Source organism: Balaenoptera ricei, chromosome 3 (genome assembly GCF_028023285.1).
Source record: "Balaenoptera ricei isolate mBalRic1 chromosome 3, mBalRic1.hap2, whole genome shotgun sequence".
NCBI lineage: Eukaryota > Metazoa > Chordata > Mammalia > Artiodactyla > Balaenopteridae > Balaenoptera > Balaenoptera ricei.
This window is the reverse complement of record NC_082641.1, coordinates 174,828,871-174,856,768: the sequence shown is the minus strand read 5'-3', so window position 1 is coordinate 174,856,768 and position 27,898 is coordinate 174,828,871. Positions and strand designations below refer to the sequence as shown.

The following is a 27,898-nucleotide window of genomic DNA, read 5'->3' as shown; positions in this document are numbered from 1 at the left end:
GACTTCGCTTCATTTCATGGCTAAATAGTCATTGAATGTATACAGCACAGTTTATCCATTCATCTGTCCATGGATATTTGGACTGTTCCAACCTTTTGGGTATTATGAATAGTGCAGCAGTAATGAACATTTATTTACAAGTATTTGTTCAACTGCCTGCTTTCAGTGCTTTTGGGTAGATATCTAGGATGTAGATGATTTTTTTTTTTTTGCCTCACCATGCGGCCTGCGGGATCTTAGCTCTCTGACCAGGGATTGAACCCGGGCCAGGGCAGTGGAAGCATGGAGTCCTAACCATTGGACTGCCAGGGAATCCCCTGGAAAAAATTTTAAAGTCACAAGACTGGAAGCCAAGGGGGTGAATGTAGATAGGGGATGAAGGTCTGAGTCTTATGGCAGGTCATTCTTAAAAGATCAGTGTGAGGAGGAGGAAGACACAAAGGAGATGATGATGGGGTGGGAAGAAACCTAGGAGTGTGTGGTGCCCTGGAAACCAAGTGAGGAGATTGTTCTAAGGAGGGAAAGTGTCAACTGTGGCCACCAGCCCTAGGAAGGTGAAGCTGAGAACTGACTTCTGCCTTCAGCAACAGGTAGGTCCCTGTGACCTGGACAGGAGTCATTTCACTGGACTAGGAAAGGCCTGAAAAGAGCAAGTTTAATGGACATTAGAGAAGACCTAAATAAACAGAGAGATACGCCATGTTCATGGATTGGAAGATGGTGATTCTCCACAAACTGGTCTACAGATTCAGTGCAATCCCAATCAAACCATGACCGTGATAAGTCACTGTTTTTGGTAGAAATTGACAAGTTGATTCTAAAATTTACATGGAAATGCAAAGGATCTACAGTAACGAAAACAATTTTAAAAAAGAACAAAGTTGGAGTACTACTTGATTTCAAGACTTACTGTAAAGCTACAGTAATCAAAACAGTGTGGCTTAGCTTAAGGGGAGGCATATTGATTAATGAACAGAACAGAGAGTTCGGAAATAGACTCACACTTTCTGTCTCAAATAGTCAACTGATTTTTGACAAAAGCACCAAAGCAATTCAAAGGGGGAAGCGAACAGCATGGAACAACTGCATATACCTATGGAAAACAATGAACTTCAATCTTACCTCACACTACATACAAAAATTAACTCATAATGTATCACAGACAGAAGTATAGTGCTAAAGGCATCAGTTTTGCTTAAACTGGGATCTCACTGTACAGCCATAAACCACTGATCTATAGGATTATTCCTAAAAGATATCTTGTCCTTAAAACAGGACTCTTTTTTTTTTTTTTTTTTTTGGCCTTGCTGCATGGCTCTTGTGGGATCTTAGTTCTCCGACCAGGGATTGAACCCGGGCCATTGCAATGAAAAGTGCTGAGTCCTAACCACTGGACAGCCAGGGAATTCCCCCCAAACAAGACTTCTGATCCTTCTTTGCCAGTGTCCATGTCCCCAGTGTCCCAGCTGCAGAGAAAGCTGGAGTTCACACAGGGCCCTCCTTCTTCACCTCAGTCCCACTTCCATATTTATCCATTCTAACTCCAATTTCATCTACCTCTAGATGTGAAGACACCCTCTTCACCCTGGGCCACTGCAATGGCCTCAAGGGGCTCCCCACTTCCTCTCCTTGCTCCTTGCCCCGCCAGCCCAGTCTCCACCCTGCAGCCAGAGCAGCATGGGATTCCTGATTAAAGCCCTCCAACTGCCTCACACTGTGCTCCAGAAAAACCTCGAGATCCTTGCCACTGCCCTGCTCTGCCCTGCTACTGCCGACGTCCCCCTCACAGCCACAGGAGCTGTCCCCATGCTCTTTTCCCTCTTCAGGGTCTTGGCACATCCTGTTTCCTCCACTTAGTGCCCTCCTCCTTCGGGTCTTGGTATACAGAGAGGTCGAGCTGACGCCTCAATCCCAGGAAGGCCCCGTGTTATGATCTCATCACACCCTGGGCTTTTCTTCCATTGCACTTAGACTCTCCTATCATGTATTAGTGTGATCAATGTGGGAGACAGTCAGCTGAACTCAAGGACTGTCTGCTCCAAGGGCTGGAACCCTGCCTGCAAGCCTATGACCAGCTCAGTGTCTAGCATGTTGAGGGCGCTTAAGAAATATTACTTGAGTGAATGAGAGAGACCAAAGTCCAGACTCCATTTGCCCATTTCCTGTCCACTACCCAACGTCACAAGCTAAGGTTCTGAGAACTCCCAGGTGGCCTGCTTTCAAGGATTCCTCATAACCAACCTGTGGAGGTGAGTGCTGTTATTGTTTGCATTTTACAGGTGAAGAAAAGGAAGTGTGGATGAGTCCAGTACACTTGCCTGGCATCCCCCAGCTACTAACAATGGAGTCGGGTTTTCAATTCAGGTCTTTTTGGCTTCAGCCCAAGATCTCGCCTGCTGCTCTATGCTGCAAGGGACTCACCTTGGGCTTGGAAAGGCCCAAAGAGCTTATGATACACACTCAATAGAATCTCTATTATTCTTTCAATCAAAAAAAATTTTTTTTAATTTTTTATTTTATTTTTATTTATGGCTGTGTTGGGTCTTCATTTCTGTGCGAGGGCTTTCTCCAGTTGCGGCAAGTGGGGGCCACTCTTCATCACGGTGCACGGGCCTCTCACTATCGCGGCCCCTCCCATTGCAGAGCACAGGCTCCAGACGCGCAGGCTCAGCAATTGTGGCTCACGGGCTTAGTCGCTCCGCGGCATGTGGGATCTTCCCAGACCAGGGCTCGAACCCGTGTCCCCTGCATCGGCAGGCAGATTCTCAACCACTGCGCCACCAGGGAAGCCCCCCCAAAAAATTTTTTTTAAGTATCTAGCATGTGGCAGAGGGGGGCGACACACTAGATGCTGGGTATTCACTAGGGACTAAAATTTACAACATCGTGTCATTTGAGTGAGACAGACAAATAAAAGGGGTACGCAAGAATTGTGAAAGAAAGGAAAAAGAGGCAGTGATCAAAAAGGAGGCAAGGCCAGTGGAGGTGATGTGTCAGCTGAGACCTGAAAAATGAGGAAGAGCCGGCCTGAGAGAAGCAGGGGTAGGGACAGTCATAGGCTGTGGGACTTGACCTTGGGGAGCGTCTGTCCAGCTGCGGAGCTAAACGCGACATACACAGACTCGGAGATACTTTAAAAACATAAAGAGACCAAGCCGCCTACAGGCTCTGGGTCTTCACACTCGGAACAAGGCTCTCTCCGTCACTGCTTTTATGTCTTGACTCAAATGTCTTCGCAGCGAGGCCTTCCTTAGCTGCCCCATTTAAAACTCCCACGACCCTTCCTGTCTTCATATCAACAAAGTGTATGTTACTTAATTCTCTAGCCCCGCGCCTGCCTCTCCCACTAGACCGTGAGCGCCACAGAGGGTGAGATTTTTGTTCGGTTCCGTAGCACCTGAGCCTGGGGCAGGTCAACAGATATCTGCTAATCCAATTAATAGCCCTAGGTAGGTTTTGCAGAAAAGGCAGCCACGGTAGGTGCCCGTTCGGCAAAGCCGGACGGGCACCACCATCCTCCGACCAGGGATGAAAGCGGTTCCTAGGTCCGCCCTTGGCCCAGGGGTCGGCTCTGCTCGTCCCCGGCCCAGCCTGTCCGCCTCCTGCCTTCACGCACGACCTTGGGGCCTCACTTACGAGTCTCAGGGTCCCTCGGCCACCCCTTCTCCTCAGACCTCGCTGCCACCCCATCCCCCCACCTCCCTCAGCCACCTCCTCCTCCACAACCGCCGCAGTGCCACCCGCTCTGCGCATGCCCGGCGGCGTGGAGATGCGCGGCGTGCGGAGGACGAAGACCCCCGCGCGCAGGCGCAGGACCGTCCCGCACAGCGTGGGGAGGTGAGTCGGGCGCGCTTGGTCTCTCTGGCCCCACCCACCTTTCCCAACTTCCCCCCCCAACCCCCAGGCGGGCGCGCACGCGCGATAGGAGCGGAAGGGCGGGCGGGCACGCGCAAGAGGCCGGGCCGGCGACGGAAGCGAGAGAGGCTGTCTGTGGTGGGGGGAGGGGAGGTGACGAGTGCGCGCGCAGCGGGGGCGCGGGCGGCGTGGTGGGGGGGCGGCTGAGGCGGGCGGGCGCGCGCGCCAGGCTTACCCTCGCTCGGCGGCAGCGGTGGGGCCTTCTTTGTTTCGTGAGAAGAGACGAGACGCCCATTCTGCCCCCGGCCCCGCGCGGAGGCGTGGGGGCGGCGCCGGGAAGGCGACGGCGCCGTCGACTCCCGGTAAGGAACGCGGGTCTCGGGGTGAGCGCGGCGCGGGACTTGGGAGGACGGTTTGAATGGAGCCAGGGCGCTGAGGGTGGAGGGGGCCGTTGGCGCCCGGATTGGGGCTGGGGTACGGCGGCGCCCGAGGGTCAAGAAGCCTGGCCGGCACCGCGCGCGCGGGGAAGGCCACAGTGCAGCGAGGCCGCGGCGGCTACAGTATCCGCGGGCCGGTGGGGTGGGGGCCCGGGCCAAGTGGAGGCCGCGCGCCCTTCGCGCGCGTTCTCGCCGGGGTCGCAGGACAAAGCTCGCAGCCCCGTCGGCGGGCCAGGGGCCCGGCCCCCATCGGGGCTCCAACAATAGCCAGGCATCCTGGCTTTTCTGGCTACGTTGTAACGGGTCCGACTCGAATGTTGATTTTTGGCGAGGCTGCGGTCGGAACTCAGGAGGAAAAACCCCAGATGTGTCCAGCGTCGCCTGGACACGAACATTAGCAGCCCCCTTGGGTTAGCCGACCTAAAATTTTATTTTAAAAAATCATGTCATTTTAGATTTTCAAGGAAAGGTAAATAACTCTCCTAATCCCTCGCAAGTAGTGACTTCAGAATGTTTGCCCTGAAGCGGGGGTCGGCAGCAAGTGGGGAAGGACCGGGGAAACTGTTTGCTGTTGAAAGCATTGTTTTAGTTTTGCATCGTTTTCTCTTCCTCTCAGTAGATTTTCCAGATTAAGGCTTTTATTTAATTAAAACGTGGATTTTTCAGGAGAGGATGTTTTGTGCCGGTCTTGAAGACACTAGTCTTGATTTCCTCCCCCCCCCCCCCCCCCCCCCCCGCCCAGTGAATCCTTGGGGAAAGTAGGGAATAAGCGTGAGAGCCACTTCCCAGGAATTTGAAACAAGTTTTCACTTTTAATTGACAGACCGCATTCGAGTTTGATTCCTGGCGTTGCTGGTCACTTAGCTGTGTGACATGAGGCAAATAGCTTAATCTCTCTGAACCTCTTACTGTCTTCGTATGTGAAATGGGAATAATGCCACAAATGGAGTTGGTGAAGGCCTGTTAAATGGTTCTTGGCTAGAGGGAAGCACTATTATTGTTGTTCAGTACAATCTCTTCCTTTATTGTTCATTATTTGTTGAGTCCCTACTGGGTGTTCGATGGTTGGAGGTTAGGTGCCCTGAGGAGCCTCTCCAGTCCTGTAGGGGAACAGGTGGTAAATGTGGGAACAACTCCCCTTGGCCTATCATGTGTGAGGAACACAGTGGATGGATGCGCAGGGGAGTGAGTGATGGGAACCGGAGATCAGGGAGGCTGCGTGGAAGAGGGGGGCCTTTACTCAGGATCAGGGAGGACGTCCAGGCTGTATTTGACCACCCGGGACCAGTCATCGCTCCCCTCTGCTACACTCGCGCATCACCCTGAACCTTTCTTGTGTAGCAGTTACCCCAGTTTGTAATTATACATCTCTTCTTCTCCAAGGGCCATCAGAGCCCTCAGCTGTGTCTACCTGATCTCCTGCAGTGTACCCCGGGCCCAGCACGTAGTAGGCCCTCAGTGAACCTTTGTGGATGAATGAGGAGGGTATGCGGGAGGATTGAGTGAACATGTGTGTGAAGTGCTTGGCACACGACTGAAGGGGGGTTGTAGGCAATAAATGTTAGTTGCTGTTGCTGGTTTTGTTTTTGTTTTTGTTTTTGTTTTTAAACTTTCCAGGCCATTGTTTTCCAAACCTCATTACCCCAACAATGAGGGTGTGTGTGGGGCGGTGGTTAATATGAGGTGGTGGTGTGGAGTGCTAGTTCTGGAATCAGACCTCCTGTATTCACAGCCAGCTTTAAATCCTAGTTTGACCTCAAGCAAGACACTTACCAGTAGGTCCCCCCACTTGTGAAACAGGTATGACAGCGGGACCACCTCAAAGAATTGTCATGAGTGTTGAAAAGATAGTATGCGAAGTGGCTTAACACACTGCAGAGCCTGGCATGTAACGAGCCCTCAATTTATTGGAGTTAATATTGTTTATATATGTATGTATTTGTAAATTAACTGTTTAAAAAACTGAAAACATAAGTTAGAGTCATTCTGTATCCCAGAAATCCCAGGTTTGATGTGCCGGTTATATATATTTTTATAATTTTCTTTAAAATCAATGCATACACAATTATGAAAATAATAAACGTTCTTCCGCATGCCACTTAAAATCATTTTGTGTCCAGCACTTCAGGAGATGTTGATCTTGCAGGTTTTTGAGCTGGGGGTGGTGGTGGGGTGACCTCATCAGAGCTTCTGTGTAGGGCAGTGCAGTGGTCTCCAAACTTCCTGTCAGTGAAAAGCACTCCAACATAAACACGTATTTATTTATATACCTTTGCTACTCCTTGCGGACCCTCAAAACATTGGGAGGTAATCCTAGACCAGCTTCAGGTCCTAGCTGTTTATCAGATGTGGGAGAGTGGGAGGGATTAGTTGTGTTAGGTGAATATCCCATGAGAACGTTCTGCAGGTGAAGAAACTTAAGGTCCAGGGATATTTCACCAGGAGTTCTCGGGTCGAACATCCAAGTCTGACTCCTGGCTTGGCCACTTTCCCTCTTGGTGCCTCAAGGCAATGGGGGTGACAGTGCCTGGCACCTTGTAAGTCCTCAGACATGACAGCAGATTTTGGCCTGGGCTATCAGGGCTACCATGGCACAGAGGGCATTCACAGTCACCAGAGACAGAGCACAACGTGAATGGCGCCCCCTGCAGTTGTGCAAGAAGTAGCCCAGCCACGCATTCCCCGTTCGTATAGCAAACAAGTGTGCATTGAGTGCCTGCCACGAGCCAGGCACAGCTGGGGGCTGGGGGTTTAGCTGGGAACAGGCAGACAAGGACCTTGTTCTCCACTCCTACCTGTCTCCTTATTTGCAAAGGGGGACAGTAATAGTACTGAACTTGTAGGATTGCTGCAAGGACTAAACAACAACAAGATGACAGATGACGAACGTTAAGTGCTTAGGACAATGCCTGACACACAAGACTAAACAGTTTGTAGCCGTTGTCATATTTTATGATCTCTACAACATCCTAGCGGGTTGAGATACAGAACAGATTTTTGCCCCATTTTAATAGTTCTGTATGTTTTCAAAGTGGTAGCAAAGGAATCAGCTCCTTCATTTTGTCCTTAATAATTTAAAAATTGTGTGCTTAAAAAAAAAAAAATTGTGTGCTTGCAGTTTCACCATACAGCATTGGAAAGAGGGAAGTGTGTCTGGTGGCATGGGTTTTAAAAAATATCAAGTGTTTGTTTTGCATTTCATATATCTCTTCATAACTTGTAACGTTGATTGGAACACTGAAGAGAGAGTTTTTTTTTAAATTAAAATCAAAAGAATACGCCAAACCTACTATAAAAGGGAAGTAACAGCGGCGAGAATATTGGAGGGAGATGTCCGAGGGTGAATACATCAGAACTGAGTTGCTGTTGCTATCACCTTCCAGATGTCATCCCTAAGAAGTATTAAGCTCATTGATAGGATCGGTGATATCTTGGAGTTTTGTTAGCTGTGTGCAAATTTTTCAGGATATGGATTTGATGGGCATGAGAAATTTGGCCTCCACTCATCTTCCTGTGTGGGGAAGGACTTTGCGGGAGGCACCAGGTGTAGCTGGGTCTCTTGGGAGATCATATTTCACAGGGCAGAGGGAAGGAAAGGGGTGCATCCATTTCCCTCCAGTTCCCTCAGGGAAGGGGCTTTCTTTAGAAAACAGGTAGCTGGCCCCTTCCTAGAAACCCAGACTGGTTTCCAGGGCTTTGTTTTGGGGTTCTGTTACTTTGCTGAAGGGCCATGTCTTCATTTTTGTGTGTGGGCACTTGTAACTGGGAACAGTCTTGAGTTTTGCTCAGTGTGAAGTTTACCACCCGCAGGAGTGTGATAAAGAGAATGGGCTTTCCCAACGACCTGTACTGTATAGCACAGAGGACTGTACTCAGTATTTTGTAATAACGTATAAGGGAAAAGAATCTGAAAAAGAATACACATATTAATGTGCTGTACACGACATTATAAATCAACTATACTTCTATAAAATTAAAAAAAAGAAAAAGAAAAAGATGATGGGCTTTAAAATGGCTCCTTGGGGTGGTTTAAGTTCTCCTTTCACTGGCAGGTTGCGCCCTGCTGGTTCAGGAAGCAGGTGGCCGAGTGGCAGTTGCTGCCTCACCTGTTACAGTGAGAGACTTGAGGGGGCAGGGTTTGATGTGTACCACCCCACCTTGCTCTGAAAGTCCCAGTAAAGGGGCACAGTGGGTGCCTCCTTGTCCTGATGGTGACGCTGAAGCACAGGGGGCTCCTCGATGTGCCCTGGGAGCTGCTTCTGGCCCTGATGACCGCAGAGCACACATCCGACCACAGCCTGGACCGCCAGCGCGCTGAGCGCCCTCAGCGCCCTCATCTGCCTCCTCGAAACACCCCTCAGAGGCTCCCGCCTTTGGAGTGCTTCTCTTTGCTGCACCTTGTGCTCTTCCAGACCCTCCTCCTCCTCCGTCTTCTGATCCTCAGCCTGAATCAGTTACTCAGGCATTAGAGTTGGACAGGCTTGAGGTAGGCAGGACTCTATTCCTACGTGATTTTGGGCAAACAACGTAACCTCTCTGAGCGTAAAACCCCCTGGTTCTCCCATAGTCCCCAGTTGGCACCTCAGTCGCCAGTCATGAACCAAGGGGATGCAAGTTGGGGCTGGAATCCAGCCTGGCTGGGCTTTGCTAAACTAAGCCTGGTTCCAGGGCTGGTCGCCCCCAAGGAAGGGACACCCTTTATATTTCAAATGGCATGTGCTAGCTGAGGCCCTGCTGGTCACCTTGGTCATCCCTGTCTCCTCTCATTCTCTCACATCCATTCCATTTGCCTGTACAGAAAAGTCTTCTAAAACCATCATCGGACCATGTCGCTGCCTCACCCAGAACATTCCAGTAGTTTCCCATTGCACCTAGGGTAGACTCCGACTTCCTTACCACTGCCCTTGAAGCCTGTGATCTGCCCTCTTTGCCCATCTCTGACCTCATCTGCTGCCACACCGTTCTCGCCTGCTCTCCTCCTTCAGGGTCCCACCCCAGGGCCTTTGCACTTGCTGGTCCCTCTGCCTGTCCATAGCCACTGGCTCCCATTTCACTTCAGGTCTCTGCTCAGATGTGTCCCCATCACTGCCCACCATGATTGGAAACGCACCTCCCGTAAGCTTGACCGTTAACCCTGCTACTTTATTCATAGCACTTCCACCCACTGCGTGACATTGTGTGCTATTTATTTGTGTGCTTGTTTCTGTCACTCAGTTGTCCGTCCCACCAGGCAGGGACTTTGTTCTCTGTTGCATGGCCAGTGCCTAGAACCCTGTTCAGCGCAGAGTTTGTTCTCCCTAAGTATTTGGGGGTGGCTGGGGGTCTGTCACGAGTGACACTCGGCAGTTACAGGTGCCACGCCGCCCCACCTATTCTTGGCCACACTTGCACTTTGTGCGTCCCTGTCATGGGGGACATGCACAGGTCACGCATCGTGCTCAGTGTTGAGTACAGAGCAGGCCCCACAGCAGACCCAGTGGTGGGTCATGATGTCCATCCAGCGGGGCTTGGTCAGGCTTAACAGAGAAAAGGAGGAGAGTCTACCCAAGTTTCACGGGGGGCAGGGTCTGGACAGAACTGTACAACTTGTCTTGGTTACTTGATGCGTGTTTGTGCTGGGTCACGTTGGAGTCTGGGTCATGGTAAAAAGAGTTTGGAAAACACCTGTGTAGATAGGCTCGTGTTTGTGTTCTTGAAGTGTGGACAGTTTATCTCCCTGCTGGATTAGAGCTTGAACTCCCCGAGGGCAGAGGGCTGGCCTGGTTGTCTTCATGTCTCCTGCCATGTTATAGATGGGGAGGTACTCTTCAGTGGTTTTCAGATGAATGAAAAACTTAAAAAGGGCAGGGGGGAGGATTCCAATGAATGAAATGATATATAATTCCCAGTGCTAAAAATAGTACTTGGTAGCAATTTGGCATGTCTACCTCTGAGGTAGAACTGAGAAGACACTGTAATTTATCATCACGACATGGTTTTTTAGTTTCTCAAATGCATTCCCTTTTAAATGTAGGGCAAGGTTTTGCTACTTAATTATATTGCAAGGGAAATGCCACAGAACAGCCAGCTTCCCAGGGTCTCAGGAATAAGCCATTTCCACGCGGTCCTTAAAACCACAGGTGCCCCGCCCTGCACGTCCTTGCAGGTTCGAGGACTAGTGCACCCCACACCGTCAGGTCAGGTGTGGAGGGTTTTCTTAGTCGTGGAGTGTGGCGGGGGTGGGGATGGGGGAGGTGGAAATCTCATTTTGTAGTTTAAATGTGGCGGATGGGGCTGGCTCTGCTGAAGCCATCCAGCCCGGCCACCTTGCACCGTCTGAGCGCCGGGTCCTGACTTGACCGCAGTGTTGCTGCTGCTGAAATGTGTCTTCGAACAAATTTCTCCACGCCCCAAAAAACAAAAGAGCAGCCATCCTGGGACCAAACTTAAATATAAAGCTGGTTTTTAGGCAAGATGGAAAAAAAAAAAAGCCAACCCATAATCTCAGCAAGCAGATTTCAGAGGGTCCCGATCGCCTGTTGGCAGCCTGTCCTGCCACAGTGGCCAGCCACCACGGTCCTTTTTTATTTCTAAGAGAAACGCTAAGAGTGGTACGAAAGAAGAAACTAGACCTCTGATCCTCAAGCAGGTCTGGTTCTGCATGTGAATGTCGGCATAGTGATTTTGGTGAAGTTGAAAGTAGGTGGAAAATAACACAGTCCGCAGATCCTTTCATCTTCCTCCTTTATTTCCACAAAGGCACTTCTTGGGGCATCTTTTCTGGGTGTTTATCTCCCAGGTATTTTTTCTGATCCAGGGCTTTTTTTTTTTCTTTTTCCTTAAAGTGTTTTTTAAAAATCTGTTTACAAAAGTAATAGTTAAAACAAACACACAAAGAAAAAGTCCAGAAATCTGTGATGTGGAAAGTGTAAGCTCCCCAACAGACGCCTCCAGAGAGAGCCGCTGGCAGTTTGGTACGTGTTTTCTGGCTTCTGTGCTCGGATTAACGTGCAGAAATTGTTCTTCTTAGTAAAGTGGGGTTCGGGCCAAGCACCCCTAACTTTGACGATGCCTTGTTCCCCTGCTTCATTTTGGACCATCCTCTGTGTCCACGTGTACCGTGTCCCGCATTCATTTTTAATGATGCTTTGACTTGTACAGCATGGATTGCGGGCAGTTCTGGTTGTTCGGCAGTTGGGGGGCTTCTCAGAGAAATTGAGGTGAAATGGCTGAGTCCCTTCCAGACCCTTTGGCCCCAGGAACCTGGGAGTCTGTTTTCATCTCACAGCCTCCTGAACTGTTTTTAGTTTTCAGCTTTTTGGTTCTGGCCCTGGAGTACATTTACTTTCTGTCACATGCCTTCGGGCTACCTGCTCAAGGTTCCGTTCCCCCCTCGTGGAACCCCCAAATACCCCTGCCCCTCGGGCCACACACATCTCGATGAGGCTCCCAGACACACATGTGCTAGTGGCTTTGCCATTTTGGCCCCTGCATCCCCTTGTCCTTCGCTTTTCTCGCCTGCTTAGGTTTGGGTTGTCTGTCTGGCTTGAGATGGATTTCTGTGTTGTGCAAAGTTGCCCCACCTCTTCCAGCCCAGACACCAAGTGAGTTGTCAGAGAGGGACTTGTTGCGGGAGTCCAGGCAGCACCAGAAAGCCACCTGAACCCCCCTGAGGCAGCCTTGAGGATGACCTAGGGGACCCAAGGGCTTTGCTGAAAATGCCAGATCTTTAGTTTCCTGTATGAGGAGGGCAGGGGTGTTTGGTGATGAGGGAAGAAGGGGTTTGGGGAGAGGGGTGTTCCTTGCCCTCAGATCTTATCTCTCTTCTGAAATTCCTGGCTGAACTTGTCTGGCCCGCCCTGGGTAGGAGCACATTGGTATCCCGTCCCACACCCTCTCTGGCTCTCCGCAGGGCCATGCCCAGCCCCGCACCTCAGGAAGGGCTGGCTTGATGATGGCTAAGAACAACTCCTTTGTGCAGTGGGAGCTAAAAAGGCAAGGGAGAGTTTGTGGCCCAAATCCTATCCATTGATTGTCAGGCTGGACCGCGGTCACTTTTGACAGCTGGCCCTCACTTGCACCAAGGCTGTGCTGGCGTTCAGGCAGCCACTGCTCCTCCAGGTCAGCGGAGCTGCCTCGTGCAACCTCTACTTCCCGAGGAGGGAATTGAGCCTGTTGTCCTGAGTGCCGTGCGTCCGGAGCGCTAATGGCTGATTTCACCAGCAGCGTGGTAGCGCTTGCTGCTGGCATGTGCCTGGCGTGTGTTAGGTTGTGTGACACAGCTAGCGACCCCTGAGGGAGGGACTGGTCTCAGCCCCAGCCTGCAGAGAGGAAACAGGCTCAGGGAGTGCGGCGTTGTGCCACTGGCAGGTGGCAGAGTCCACGCTCAGAGTCTGAGCTCTACTATGGCCTTGGGCTTGTGACGCCAGCTCTTGCATTGACCCACTGGGTGGCCTGTGAGCCTCAGGGACCCCTCTGTCTGGTAGTCCTTCCTCGTAGGGTGGTGGCGCAGACTCAGTGAGGAAATAAATTCCTGTCCTTATTACCAAATGGGACCACTCCTTTCCCTCCCCTCTCTGACTGGATCTTACCTCCCTGCGCTTTCTTTGTGACTGATTCGTCCTCAATAATTGTAAACCACTAGGAGGCGGGAACAAGTCACAATCCTCCTGGACTTTAAAATATTCCTTCCCTTTCTCTATCTCCATGATCTTGGGTAGTAAAGTGTCACAGTACTTCTGACACCAAACGTAGGTGTTCCACACCAACCAATTCTCCAAGTTCCTGTGGACAAAAACAGGGTGTCCTACAGTTCAATTCAGTTCTGACACTAACTACCCAGAGTTGGTGCAGACCTCACAGGTTAAGGGCTCAGTCCCACAAGACTGCCCCCCACTTCAGATGCCATTCGCACGTAGTGGGTCCCAAGGTTATCCACACTTCTGTCCAACTTGGTTACAAACGTGGATTCCCATGACCCCCTCATAAGGTTTGATAATTTGCTGTAACAACTCAAAAAACTCAAGAAGACACTTATGTTTACCAGTTTATAAAGGATACAGATGAACAGCCAGAAGAAGAGATACATAGGGTGAGGTCTGGAAAGGTCCGGAGCACAGGAGCTTCTGTCCGCATGAAGTTGGGGTGCACCACCCTCTTGGCACGTGGATGTGTTCACCAACCCAGAAGCTCTCTGAATGCCATAGTTTAGGGGTTTTATGGTGCTTCATCACGTAACCATGATCGATTAACTCAATCTCCAGCCCCTCTCCCCTCACTGGAGAATGGGGTGGGGATGAAGGTTCTAAGCTTCTCACCATGGTTTGATCTTTCTGACGACCAGCTCCCATCCTGAAGCCATCCAGGAGCCCACCTAGAGTAGCCTCATTAGAACAAAAGACACTCCTATCACTGAGGAAATTCTAAGGGATTTTGGAGCTCTGTGTAAGATGCTCTTATCACTCCTATCACTACACAGGTTTTAGGAACTCTGTCAGGAACTGAAGGCAGAGACCAAATATATTATTTCTCATTGTCACAGGTAGTCAAAAGATTTCTTAAACAGGACCCCAAAACCACTAACCATAAAAGAACTGACTTGATACATTGGACATCATTAAAATTAAGAACTTCTCTTCATCGCTGGGAGACAGTAATAGCAACCACATATCCCCAATAAAATGTTAGTGAAAGCTTACAGCCTGTACAAAAGTGGACCTCTTGGTGGCCAGTAAGCATATGGAAAGGTGCAACACTATTAGTCACAAGGGAAATGCAAATTAAAACTGGAATAAGGTACGATTATACACTCACCAGAACGGTTACAAATTAAAAAGACTGACAGCACCAAGAGTTGATTTAGAGGAACTGGAACGCTCACCCAGCTGCTGCAGGGAGGGCGGTGTATGTGATTGTCGTGCTGATTTGGAAAACTGACAATATCTGCCAAGGTGAAGTTATGCCTCCCTCATGACCAGCAGTTCCCCTCCTGGACACACAAGGAAAATGAGCGCCCACATCCACCAAATGACACTGTTCACAGCAGCTTTATGTGTGCTAAAACCTGGGAGCACAACATCTGGGAACAGGAGAATTGACAGTAGCATCCAGCTGCGTGGATGCCCGCCCCTCCCAGACCTAGCGATGAGCAGAAGTAAATTATATGACCCTCTTTTCTTTTCTTTCTTTTTCCTTTTTTTTTTTTCTTTTTGGCCACACTGCACGGCATGTGGGATCTTAGTTCTCTGACCAGGGATCAGACTCATACCCCCTGCAAAGGAAGTGCAGAGTCCTAACCACTGGACCGCCAGGGAAGTCCCTGACCCTCTTTTCAGATTGAGTTCAGTAACAAGCGAAACTAACCTACAGTGAGAAAGTCAGAACAGGAGTTCCACCGGGAGGGTGGTTCTGGATGGGAAGGGGCCAAAGACCCCTTCTGGAATGTTGGAAGTGCTATGTCTGATCTAGGATTCATCCAGCTGTATACCTACGATCAGGGCACTTTAGGTATGCCAGAACTCAAGATCCCCCTCCTCAGTACTACACCAAGGACCCGAGAGCCGCTCCCCAGTTCCATTTTTCTGTTCTCTCCAACGCTATGCTGTAGGACTGCCCTCCCGTGTCCACAGGTGGCACCAGCACCAACCCCTGGTGGGGCTTTTGATGGAACCCTACCTGCTTTGCTGCTCAGGATGGTTTTGCATTGTGTCTGCACTTTTTGGATCTCCTTTACTGTCGTTGCCACGTGTGTCTGAGCTTTCAAGTCCAGAAACGAGTTTGCTGACGGTGGCTCCGTACCTGTTTCATTGCAACCTGACCCTTCAGAGGTGGCAGCTTCTGAAGGAAATGCCATTTAAAAAGGGTTTTGTGAAAGCCCATGCTTCTTGAAGGCGAAGGTTGCCATACTCGGGCGTGAAAGTCTTTTTCGCTGCCCTTCTATGTCTTTGGTGAGCTGCCGTGTGTCACCGATGACGTTAGTGGTGCTGTGAGAGGAGGCAGTTGATTCCTAGAGGGACCTTGGGAAGAGCTGTCCTTCCAGAGGCACATCGGTTCGTCTGTCTTTAGATAGGAGGGTGGTGTGGATTTTATTTTGCCATCAGTTTCAGTTGGCTTGACTTGGAGTGGAGACCTCCAGGTGAGAAAGAAACCATGAGCTGCCAGATGCCACAGGTTCCTTAAGGAGCTGCAGGACTGTTGTCCCTCTTCCCGCCTCAGCAGCGCTCTGTGGACCCGAAGAGAGGGCCTGTGGACACAAAGGGCCCAGAAGGGAGCCCCGAGGAGCCATCATCCTCAGTCCAGCCACGGCCACGTCCGTATCACTTGGCTGCCCACCTGGGAAGTGTGACTGCTGGTGCATCCACCCTGTAGACAAACCCCTGGACCAGAGGTTTCCAACTCTAGAATCAGCATTTTAGCAAACGAGATACAGGGCGCAGACCGCTGTCACGTGGCAGTGCAAAGAGCATCCTGTTTGTGCGGCAGAATGTGTGAATATTCACATGGAGCTGAATCAGGTCAAATTTTTTTTTTTTTAATTGTGGTATAGTTGATTTACAATATTAGTTTCAGGTGTACGATGTGATTCAGACGTTTTTGTACATTATACTCCCTTTAAAGTTATCATAAAATATTGGCTGTATTCCCTATGCTGTACAATATATCCTTGTCGATTATTCATTTTATACATAGTAGTTTGTACCTCCTCATCCTCTACTGCCATCTTGCCCCTCCCTCTCCTCTCTCCCCACTGGTCACCATTAGTTCTCTATATCTGTGAGTCTGTTTCTGTTTTGTTATGTTCATTTGTTTTATTTTTAGATTCCATATATAAGTGACAACAGAGTATTTGTCTTTCTCTGACGTATTTGACTAAGCATAATACCCTCTAGGTCCATCCATGTTGCAAACGGCAAAATTCCATTCTTTTTTTATGGCTGAGTGATATTCTGTTGTATATATGTGTGTGTGTGTGTGTGTGTATATATATACACACGCACACCACATCTTTATCCATTCATCTGTGGCTGGATACTTAGGTTGCTTCCATATCTTGGCTACTGTAAATAATACTGCTATGAACATTTGGGTACATGTGTCTTTTCTGCATATATTCTTGTCTCCTTTGTTGTAGATTAATTGACCATAAATGCGTGGATTTATTTCTGGGCTCTATTCTGTTCCATTGATCTGTGTGTCTGTTTCTGTGCCAGTGCCATACTCTTTTGATTACTCTGGCTTTGTAGTGTAGTCTGAAGTCAGGGAGCATGATACCTCCAGCCCTGTTCTTCTTTCTCAGTATTGCTTTGGTAATTCAGGGTCTTTTGTGTTTCCCTACAAATTTTAGAATTATTTGTTCTAGTTCTGTAAAAAATGCCATGGGTATTTTCATAGGGATTGCACTGAATCTGTAGATTGCCTTGGGTAATTTGGTCATTTTAACAACACTGATTCTTCCAGTCCATGAACACAGTGTATCTTTCCATCTGTTTGTATTTCTTCAGTTTCTTTCATCAGAGTTTTAGAATTTTCTGAGTACAGGTCTTTTTGAATCAGGTCAGATTTTGCTTCCAAATGAATTTGTCTCGAATTTATTTTTTTTTAAAGTTTGATTTTTTTCCTTGAGCGTATTGGGTTTTGGATTTGTGGGGAAGGGATTGTGAGCACATGTCAGTTCTCCAGCACTCCTGTTAGGTGTATTTAAGGTCCAGCACTGAGGCTCCTTGAGCTTTGGAGGAGATCAGGGATGCCGGGAGGATGGTGGAGTGTTTTCTCATAAGGTCAGGTGTGTTCACAAGCAGGCAGGGGTGACAGCTGCTGGTCCTGGCTCTGCCAAGATTTCTGACCCTCTCTGTTCCAGTTATTTAGTCATGAAACTGGACTGAAGAAGTTCGGGCTTTTGATCTGTTATCCAGGAAGATATACCCCCACCTTTCAAATGAAGACTTTTTTTTTTTTTGAGTCAAGAGAATTAAAAATGTTCCTGTACTTTTTCAAGATTTATCCTTAGAATCAGGAGAGCCCAGTAGAGCTTAGGGGCAAAGAGATTCATTCCCCAAACCAAAAAGTCCACAGAAACAAAAGCAGATTTGTGGCATGCCAACAAGAGAGGGGCTTTTGATAATTAATAAAGACCTACTTTAGAGCACAGGGAACTCTACTCAGTACTCTGTAATGGCCTGTATGGGAAAAAATATCTAAAAAAGAGTGGGTATATGTATATGTACAACTGATTCACTTTGCTGTACAGCAGCAAGCAACACGACATTGTAAATCATCTATACTCCAATTAAAAAGTAAATAAATAAAGAGGGGCTTTTAAATAACTCGGGATGCATCAGCACCAGGGAACTTGGTGGAACTGCTAGAATTTGTGTCTTGAAGACTGTTAAATGATGAAAAGGTCGTAGGTATGATTCTCTGAAGAGAAAGCTGGCCTAGAATGTGCTGAGTAATTCTGTAGAGCGAGTGTCTGTGTGTGTAATAGCCTCGAAGGAGAAGCACTGGAGTGTGGCCGGATCCCAGCGGGAGCACCGGTCAGCTCTCCATCCTGAGAGGGCTCCATTGTCACAGCTCTGGGGGTCTCTGAGGAGCTGCAGCCCTCTCTCCCCACACACACATACCCTGCTGGGAGGGGTAAGGAGGGCAGGGTTGCTTCTTGCTCTCTGCAGGGCCAGCAAGCACTTAACCTCTGTGTCTGGTAGGACGATGGGTAATTTTAAGTTTCTGTATTCTTTTTATGTTTTCCAGATTTCAGCACTGAGAATGTATTACTCCTTTATCAGGAAAGGGGTTGTTAAAGAGAATTTTACTTAACAGCCATAGAACTTACAGTCATAACATATTGAGGGTTCCCTGAAAACTGAACCCTTACTGTAGGGAGCACTTATAAAATTTATCAGCTCACAGACCAATCATAGCAATCATAACTTACCAACATCATTGGATTTTTTTTTACCTGATTTTTGGATCTTGTGGAGGCTCGGGGTCATAGTTCCGGGCATCAATTTTTAGTTTACAGCACTTGAATATCACTTTTGAAGTATTTGAGATATCAGAGTGCCATTAGTTCTGTAATACTTCTCTTTAAAGGAGCCTACTTTTAAAACTTAAATTCATGTATTTTAAAGGAAACTTGGTCTCACTGCCTTAAGTGGAAACCAGCATTACTTGCTGTGAATATTTGTTTTAGTTGATGAAGGTCCAGTCAGATGCTGTTGCCAGCAAAGGCTTTGAGCCTTAGTCACGTTCTTCTTTTTTCTTAAATAGGAAGATGAGCAAGTGTTGGAGTGATGTGAAGGGTGTGTCAGCACTGCCCTGCGACGTCCTCTCTGTTGTAATCAGAAAGATACCAGGGGAAGTGAGGCAGTATCATCTGGTGCCTCCACCTCCTGAGTCCCACCCCTTCCTCGGGGGACTTTGATCTGATTTTGGGTGCCTGATGTATCACCTCCTCAGAGAGGAATGGAGGAGAAAGGACTGGGTGACTGGGGGTGCCCGTCAAAGGCGCCAACTCCCTGTCAGATGGGTGCTCTGACATGACTGTGTGTGATCGTCCTTGACCTGCCCTGACCCGCCCAGCCGATGGCCGTGACCCCCACGCTGACTGGGACTTTCTTCCAGCAGGAGACCACTGTCCGCAGCTCCCGTGAAGATGTCCACTCCAGACCCACCCCTGGGCGGAACTCCTCGGCCAGGCCCTTCCCCGGGCCCGGGCCCCTCCCCTGGAGCCATGTTGGGCCCTAGCCCAGGTCCCTCACCCGGCTCCGCCCACAGCATGATGGGGCCCAGCCCAGGGCCTCCCTCAGCAGGACACCCCATCCCGACCCAGGGGCCTGGAGGATACCCTCAGGACAACATGCACCAGATGCACAAGGTAGGGAGCCCTGGGCCCGCTGCCCCACCAGCTGGTCCTCACCATCAGAGACGGGAGGGTGAGCAGCACATCCTGGCCTCCGCTGCGAGCCGGCAGCCACCCCACCCTCTGTCTCTCACGCCCGTTGTTTTATTAATGAATTAAAAATGTCCAAATCCTAAAAGATGGCTTACAGCCCATGGTTTCCTCCACTCGGGCTGCTTGGCTCACCCGGGTAACTCACGGAGCACAGCAGCAGGTGCCCTTTGTCCCCACTTGATCCTGTACTCGGACACCACTGTCTTAACCACTTACCTGAGTTGATCAAGGATGCTTTTGCCAGTGAGATGAAAAAAACCTCTTTTAACACAAATGGTTGTGCTCTCTCTTTGCATTCCTGGGCGGTGGTTGAAGGAAATGCGGAAAATACCCTCTTATGGATAGCATGTTATGGATAGTATTTTGCCCATTTTGCAGACGAGGAAGTAAGGTCTCAGAGAGATGGTCACTCAGTGAGTTGGTGGCAGAGCCATCCCACCCCTCCAGCCCTCCCAGCCCCTCAGGCATGTGCCACATCGCTGACCTCCCACACAGTGAGGTGACTCCCTGCCCTCCCCATCCCCCATAGATTTTTGTCAACTTCGATACAGTATCTGTCTTGTCACTTCCCTCTTGGAAAGCTGTTGGTGATCTCCCCCCATCCCCCCACCCCCACACACACGCTGATTGAGGCCAGCTTCTCCTCGAGCACCATCTCCTTTTCCCTCTCTGACCATTTTGTTTCTTCCTCCTGGACACTTGACACATGTTTGTCAGACGCCTGCCATGTGTCTGGCCTAGGAGCTGAGTCTGGTGGTGCCCTTCACCTGCCTGCACAGAGCTCCTGCTCTGGGGGAGGCGAGCCCATCAGTCAGCTCCACCAGCCCAGGGAAGAAGGAGCAGAGGGTGGGCCCCACCCGGTGGGCCCCACCCAGGGTTCTCCTCAGCATCCCGAGGGCCCCCTGCTTCTTCTGCTTGTGAAGCTGGCCCTCGTGCTCCCAGCCCGGTGCCCTCTCGTCCTCCTCTCACGGCGCACACTGAGCTGTAGCTGACTTTGCTGGGCCAACTATTAGACCAGAGAGCTGGATGTTTGCATTAACCGGGCCTACAGAGGGCCTGGAAGGGTCTCGGAAAATGTCCCCTTTCCCAGCCGTTCTGTAGGGGGAGTGCTTAGTGCTGAGCATCAGGAGGGAAAATGTGTGTTTCTGTCCCACCAGGATCTGATCGAGCCTCCGCGGAGGGGCAGAACGATGCTGCAGACAGCCTCCCTCCCAGCTAGCAGGTGGGAGGCCAATCTCGGATCAGTGAGGACATTTGACATACTGTTACCATACTTCATGGGCAGGAGTTACTGCCCGTCTCTCTGATTTACAGTCTCCCAGGCAAGAGGGTCCCCCTTCCAAAGACTTGTGGTCACAAGGTCTTCTTGTGATGATGAACAGGGAGCTTGGTGTCCCAGCTAAAACTGCTCCTGACCTAGAGCTATGTGTGGCCTTTCCTTGTGAGATTTTGGCTGTCTGAAAGTGTCTCCTCACCCTCTCCCTGATGTCCTAGTCCAGCTGTCCCCTTGCCTCTAGACCACCAATCTGCAGGTTCCCTGGGTGGCACTATTTCATGCACCTGCCTTGACACCTAAGTAGATGTCAGGACCATGTCTTGGACCTAAGCCACTTGGTCATGTTGGCGGTTCAGTAAATGCCGTGGCGACTTTGGATGGGCATTATTAGTGATATTGAGCTCCTCTCACTCAGCGCCTTTCTGTGTAGCCTCTTCCCTTCCCCCCTTGCTGATCCTGCCTTGTTGTCCACTCTCGTAGCCAATGGAGTCCATGCACGAGAAGGGCATGTCGGACGACCCCCGCTACAACCAGATGAAGGGGATGGGGATGCGGTCGGGGGGCCACGCCGGGATGGGGCCCCCGCCAAGCCCCATGGACCAGCACTCCCAAGGTATGGTTTCCTTTCTTTTCTTTCTTCATGTTTGTTGCCCTCCAGAAGTCCCGAGGTCATTTTCCTAATCGGGTCACCCATGCATGGATTCAGAGGACCTAGGACAGTTGAGCCTCGTGGGAGACCCTGCCACAGGGGGCTGTTTAGCTTGTGCCTGGCTGGTGCCCTGTTCAGGGCGTCTTGTCTTGGAGCAGCCCTAGGAGAGCGGATACTGGTGGGACAGAACTGTGTTCAGCGCTGGGTGTTAGACAAGCCCTGGGCAGGATGGGCTCCTCGGGATAGCAGCTCTGGTGCCACCCAACGCAGACTCCTGGGATTTCCCTGACGGTCCAGTGGTTAGGACTTGGTGCTTCCACTGCCGGGGCCCTGGGTTTGATCCCTGGTCAGGGAACTAAGATCCCGCAAGCCGCGTGGCACAGCCGAAAAAAAAAAAGAAGAAGAAATGCAGACTCCTGGGCTCAGCCCTGCTCCAGACCTGCTGAGTCAGAATTTCAGGAGCGGGGCAGGACTCAGCTTTAACAAGCCCTCCAGGTACTTTTCTGAACAGGGAAGTTTGAGAAGCGATGGGGTACATGGCTTCCTGTCACGGGGTGGGAAGCTCAGGGGCTCCGCAGGTAATGGAAGTGAGAGGAGTGGGCCTGGCCAAGCCGAGGGGCAGGGGGGCAGGCCCAGAGAAAGCCCAGATCTGTGTGACATCTCAGCTTTAATCGTTGGCAGGTTACTGAGAGATGGGCCGAACCAAACCTGCTGTGTAGGCAGCCAACCAAGCTGCGAGCGTGTGCCCTCTGGGTGCCTCTTGTTTGAATCATGAGAACGAAATCTCAGGGTAGGGGCCAGTGTAAGCAGGCAAGGGTTCCCGTCTCTGCCTTAAAAATTACTGGACATGTGCTGCCGAGTGACCGCTCGGATCCACGTTTCCCCGCAGGTTACCCCTCGCCCCTGGGTGGCTCCGAGCACGCCTCCAGTCCGGTTCCAGCCAGCGGCCCGTCCTCGGGCCCGCAGATGTCGTCCGGGCCTGGAGGCGCCCCGCTGGATGGTGCTGACCCCCAGGCTTTGGGGCAGCAGAACCGGGGCCCGACCCCCTTTAACCAGAACCAGCTGCACCAGCTCAGAGCTCAGATCATGGCCTACAAGATGCTGGCCCGGGGGCAGCCCCTCCCTGACCACCTGCAGATGGCAGTGCAGGGGAAGCGGCCGATGCCCGGGATGCAGCAACAGATGCCAACACTACCTCCACCCTCTGTGTCCGCAACAGGACCTGGCCCTGGGCCCGGGCCAGGCCCCGGTCCTGGACCAGCACCTCCAAACTACAGCAGGCCTCACGGTAAGGCCCACCGCCCATGGCCCTCGGGGCAGGGAGGGGTCTCAGAGCAAACTGACAGGGGTGTGGGCATCAGTGTTGGGCAAATCTGAACTCTGCCGCCCATCGGCTTCCCCGACAGCAGGGTTGCTGTCGTGATAAATGTTTCTCCAGCTGCCCCCTTTCTCCCCTGGTGCCCACAATGAGGGGCTTGTTGTTGGGTGTGTCCCCTGGAGCCAGGGCTGCCCAGGGAGGCAGGTGCAGGGAGAAACACAGGACGCGTTTTATCCTCTTGTCCATTTCTCCCTGCGTGCAGGTATGGGAGGGCCCAACATGCCCCCTCCAGGACCCTCAGGCGTGCCCCCCGGGATGCCCGGCCAGCCCCCCGGAGGGCCTCCCAAGCCCTGGCCTGAAGGTAAGTTCCCTCTGTTCTGGTGACACGTCTGTGCCCTGACTCCCATGTCAAGTTTGCATCATGCAGACCCTGAGATGAGCCCGGTCAGAGAGAGCGGGCCGAGGACGCGTCCTCGCTGCCTCTGCCGTCTTCTTTGGGTCTCACCTGGCACTGCTCAGCTCCCAAAGGCTTGGGTTTGGTTCCATTCCTCTATACCTGCCCACCCTTGTCTTGTGGCTCGCGGTGACCCTGGGGTTTCTAAGCTGCTCGCGGGAAGAGAAGGATACTAATGACTGAGTCCACTGTGGGACTCAAGTGAGAGGCCTGGCTGCAGCTGCAGGCAGCGTCTTTCAGGACGCAGTGTCCCGAGCCTGGAGGTTATGGCTGACTCTCTTCCCTCCCAGAGCTGTGAGAGGCAGGCAGGATGGCAGGGTGGCTCGGGGTTCTGTCTCTCCTGTGTTCTGTGTAAAATGTAGTTAGTACTTATTTGAAGGTCACATCTGTTAGGTCAAAGCAGTGGATAAAACGGACTCATTCCCCATCCTCACGGGCCCTGAGGTTCAGTGATGGGCATTGAAGGGCTAATCGCTTAAATAGGATTCCGTTGGAGCTGGGGTGGATGAAAGGCAGGCAACTGCTGCTCCTGTGAGGCCACAGCATAGCAAGAGCACACCCAGACTCAGCACTTGGACCAGTAGGGGCTTTGGGGAAGGGGCCTGTAGGCTGAGATCTGCAGGAGGAAGAGGAAGCGAGCCCCATAGGCGAGGAGTGGTGTGGCAGTGAGAGGTGGGGGTTACGGGGAGCTGCCCAGGCCTTGTCAGCCTTGGGGACGAGTTAGTCCCCAGGGCAGTAAACGCCCAGCAGGCTTGTCATCTCCACCTGGAACGGACTCAGAACTCAACGCTGTGCCCTGCTTCTTGACTCCCCCCCAGGACCCATGGCGAATGCTGCTGCCCCCACAAGCACACCTCAGAAGCTGATCCCCCCGCAGCCAACGGGTCGCCCCTCGCCTGCGCCCCCCGCCGTCCCTCCTGCTGCCTCCCCCGTGATGCCGCCCCAGACACAGTCGCCGGGGCAGCCGGCCCAGCCCGCCCCCATGGTGCCGCTCCACCAGAAGCAGAGCCGCATCACCCCCATCCAGAAGCCGCGGGGCCTGGACCCCGTGGAGATCCTGCAGGAGCGGGAGTACAGGTGAGGGTGTTGCCGCACCCCCCCCCCCCCCAGGTCACGCGTTGATGTGGTTCACACTTCTAAAGGCCTATGGGGTATGCAGCCAGAGATCACCCTCCTGCCTCTGTCCCCAGCCTCCCAGTTCTCTGGGTCAGTGTGTATCCTTCCAGAGAAACCGAGTATGTGTACAGGCAGATAGGTGCAAGTGGCTGTGCAGTCCCCAAATGGTACCTGACATGTGCACTGTTCCTCCCCTAGCAAAATATCTTAGGGATCATCCCCTATTTGTACAAAATAAGCTCTTTTTTTTCTGGACACATTCTGCCTGGTGGCTCTACTGTGACTTATTTAGCCAGTGTCTTACCCGAATGGACGTTAGGTGCTCTCTAATCTTTCAGTAAAACGATGCCGTAGTAACTACACTTGCATATTTCTCATTTCACGTGTGTGCATTTATGTCAGAATAAATTTGTGAACATGGCATAGTTTGGGTGCAGGGGATTTACGTGCACGTGGAAATTTCATCAGTTCTGCAAAACTGCCCTCCATGGAGATTGTATGTGTTGGAGTGAAAGTGCTGTTTCACCTCTCCAACACAGTGTATTATCCAACTTTTGGCTCATCCTCACTCAAAAAGCCACCTGGCAAGCTTTGCGGTGGATGTTCCTCAAACATCAGTAGTTGTTGGTCGCTTTGCCAAGGCCTCCTGAGCGCTGGGCGCTGTGTGAGATGCCTGGTGCACAGTAGGTCTGTATTACCCTGTCCCACACTGCTGGGGGCGCCTGAGATTCACTCCCTGAGCACCTCGTGCTCCCCTGTTTCTCCACTGCCTTTATAACCTGTTCAGGGCTGGCCTCCCTTGGTAAATGTCAGCTCCATTAGGGGATGGGGTTGTGCCTTGTTCACCGTAAATCCCCAGCTGCATCAGTAAATCTGTGCCAATGACTGTCAACAGAGTGCATCTCCAGCTGTGACGTGCCCTGGAGCTCCAGCCCCTGCTCCAGGTGGCGCCTCCCCACCTGCTCCATCTGGACGGCTTAAAGATGGCCTGTCCAGATGGCCTTATGCCCCCAAGTTTTCCCTTCTGTCTCTGTTCTCATGCAGCAGCTGAATGGGACCATGGACCCTTCGGCTCCTTGACCCTCGCTTGTACTCCCTCATCCTCAGTGTCCCCTTGGTGAACCCTCTCAGCTCCCTTCCCCCCAACGCTGTTCACCCTGCCATCTGATCTACACCTCCTCCCTGGCCTCCCTGCTCCCATCCTTGCCTGTGCAGTGTTTCCCACACAGCAGTTTGAAGTCTCTTTTTACAATTAACTTATGTTAGATCTGTTCCCTGGGTTAAAACTGGCTTCCTGTTATCCATCGAGTAACCCTTTTCTCTTTAGCCCCTGCCCAATGCTCTGTCCTCATCTACCTGACTGTCCCGGTTCCTCTTTCTGTTTAAACAGGTTAGACTTGTTCCTGCCGCAGGGACTTTGCACATGTTCTGCATGACTCTTTGTGGTTATTTAAGCTTTGTTGCCAAGGTCCCCACCTTATAGAGGCCCTGCCCACCCCCGACCCCTCCCCTCCAGGACCCTCCTCAAAGTCCTTCTCCGGAATTACCATAGATACTTAATTTTTTAACTCCTTAAGGCCTGTCGTCCTGATAATGCTGTGAGCTTCATGAGAGCAACAAACAGCCTTGTTAGTCTTGTTTAGTGCTGAATCCCTTCACCTGGAGTGGTCCCTGGCACACAGTAGGTGCTCAATAAGTGTGTGAAAGACCGAGTAAGGAGATTATCCCATTTGAACTTCAGACCAAGCCTGTAGGGTTGCTCTGAGGGGTCTCCCCACTTCATAGCTGAGGACACTGAGGCTCATGGGCTAAGTAGATTCCCAGGGCTGGGATGGAGACCCTGGCCCGCCTGACTCCAGAGGCTGGCTCCCACTGCTGACATGCCAGAAACCAGCTGCGCCCCGTCAGGTTTCCTGTTTGCTGTGGCTCCCGAGACCTCTGTGGCTGCCCTCCTGTATGTAGTCTGTGTTGTGTGGCATCCTTTTCTCGGCCATCTCCTGTCTCATGATTCATATCGGCTTCCCTTGAGGGATGGGTACTTCTGAGGCTCCAGCTTCAAAGAAAGGGAACAGATGGGTTCCTTGTAAACAGGTGAGACCTCTCATCACCTGTCTTTTTTCTGTCTTCGCGCCCTAGGCTGCAGGCTCGCATCGCACACCGAATTCAGGAACTTGAAAACCTTCCCGGGTCCCTGGCCGGGGATTTGCGAACCAAAGCAACCATCGAGCTCAAGGCCCTGAGGCTGCTGAACTTCCAGAGGCAGGTGGGCGCAGGCGTGGGCCTTTGCTTTCGGAAGAGACTCTTTCTGCCAGCCTTGATGCTTAGATTCAAAGAGCCGCTCACTGGGTAGTTATTAAATGTACCCTGACCATTAAAGCCGCTGTGCCAGGATTTCCCTAGTGGTCCAGCGGTTAAGACTTCGCCTTACAATGCAGGGAGTGCAGGTTCGATCCCTGGTCAGGGAGCTAAGATCCCACATGCCTCTCGGCCAAAAAAACCAAAACATACTATTTATCTCTTGTAAAAATAAAATACAGTGTGTGTGTGTGAAAAAAAAAACAAAAACCAAAACATAAAACAGAAGCAATATTGTAACAAATTCAATAAAGACTTTAAAAATGGTCCACATCAAAAAAATCTTAAAAAACAAAAGTCGCAGTGCCCAAGCACACTTGTCAGCTCACCGTCCCCCTTCCTTTCCATGTCCTGCCCAGTGGAGGGACATTGGGATGAATAAGTGTGGGCCTTCCCTAAGGTGGCAGTGGCCAGCTTGAAGCAGGGTACTTAGATGGGTCTATTTCTTTCTTTTTTTTTTTTAAATTTTATTTTATTTGGCCATGTTGTGCAGCATGTGGGGTCTTAGTTCCCCGACCAGGGATCAAACCCGGGTCCCCCGCATAGGGAGTGCAGAGTCTTGGCCGCTGGACCGCCAGGGAAGTCCCTAGATGGGTCTAATTTCTAAGGGTCCTTTACTTTTGAACAACCAATAAGGAAGTTTGTTTGTGGTTGAGGGAGGGCAAAGCTGGAAACCTGAAGGCCTGAGCATAGGGCTCTCTGCTGGGTGTCCAGAAGCAGCTGTCTCCTACCCTGTGCGTGCCCCGCCCACGGGCACCCACCACGGGTTCTCCCCACGCACGCATTCGTGCTCACGGGTGCTCCTGGGAGCGGCAGCCTGCTGCCTGGCTTGCGATACGGAGGTGCACGTGTTGCGTGGATGTTACCGAGTCGTGCCCGTCGCCAGTTTCTCCTCTTCCTTCCCGAAGCTGCGGCAGGAGGTGGTGGTGTGCATGAGGAGGGACACGGCCCTCGAGACGGCCCTCAACGCCAAGGCCTACAAGCGCAGTAAGCGGCAGTCCCTGCGCGAGGCCCGCATCACCGAGAAGCTGGAGAAGCAGCAGAAGATAGAGCAGGAGCGCAAGCGCCGGCAGAAGCACCAGGTGTGTCCCCGCGGCCGCAGGCTTGACCGTGTGCCTGAGTCGTCAGCTCTGCACTGTCGAGTCTTGGTTTTCCTCTCAGCACGATGTCTGAGTCTCTTTTCTGTTCATTATAAGAGTATCCTAGGCACTAAGAATACTTCAGTGGACAAAAACCAAACAGTACGGAAAGGTGGGTCATAATCAAGCGCACGTATAACACGTTGGGAGTGAATAGGGTGTAAGGAGACATGAAGCGGGGATAGGGAGTGATGGAGGAGCCCTTTACAGAGGACGGTCAGTCGGGGACGGTCTCCCTGAGGATGTGAGGTCTGAGCAGAGCCCCGAGGGAGGAGCTACACCGATGTGTGGACAAGGCTCTTTGCAGACAGAGGGGACTGTGCCCCAGTGTTCTGTGAAAAACAGTGACCCAGTATAGTCAGAGTGGGGT

At 51.4% G+C, this 27,898-nt stretch overlaps 1 protein-coding gene across 7 annotated transcripts in view; it reads left to right on the top strand.

Annotated features, from left to right (window-relative positions):
- Positions 1-4,069: 4,069 nt before the first annotated feature.
- SMARCA4 (SWI/SNF related, matrix associated, actin dependent regulator of chromatin, subfamily a, member 4) overlaps positions 4,070-27,898 on the top strand; it is an 86,957-nt gene continuing 63,128 nt past the window's right edge. For 5 of the 7 annotated variants that reach the window (XM_059918397.1, XM_059918396.1, XM_059918395.1 and 2 more), the window contains exons 1-7: positions 18,894-19,143; positions 20,978-21,110; positions 22,036-22,434; positions 22,727-22,825; positions 23,737-23,995; positions 26,171-26,297; positions 27,298-27,471. In XM_059918397.1, coding sequence (XP_059774380.1) covers positions 18,922-19,143; positions 20,978-21,110; positions 22,036-22,434; positions 22,727-22,825; positions 23,737-23,995; positions 26,171-26,297; positions 27,298-27,471 — 1,413 coding nt within the window. In that variant the 5' untranslated portion in view covers positions 18,894-18,921. Of the gene's footprint in view, positions 4,218-18,890; positions 19,144-20,977; positions 21,111-22,035; positions 22,435-22,726; positions 22,826-23,736; positions 23,996-26,170; positions 26,298-27,297; positions 27,472-27,898 lie in introns of those variants that run through there. The other 2 variants (XM_059918394.1, XM_059918391.1) reach the window with 2 other exon arrangements.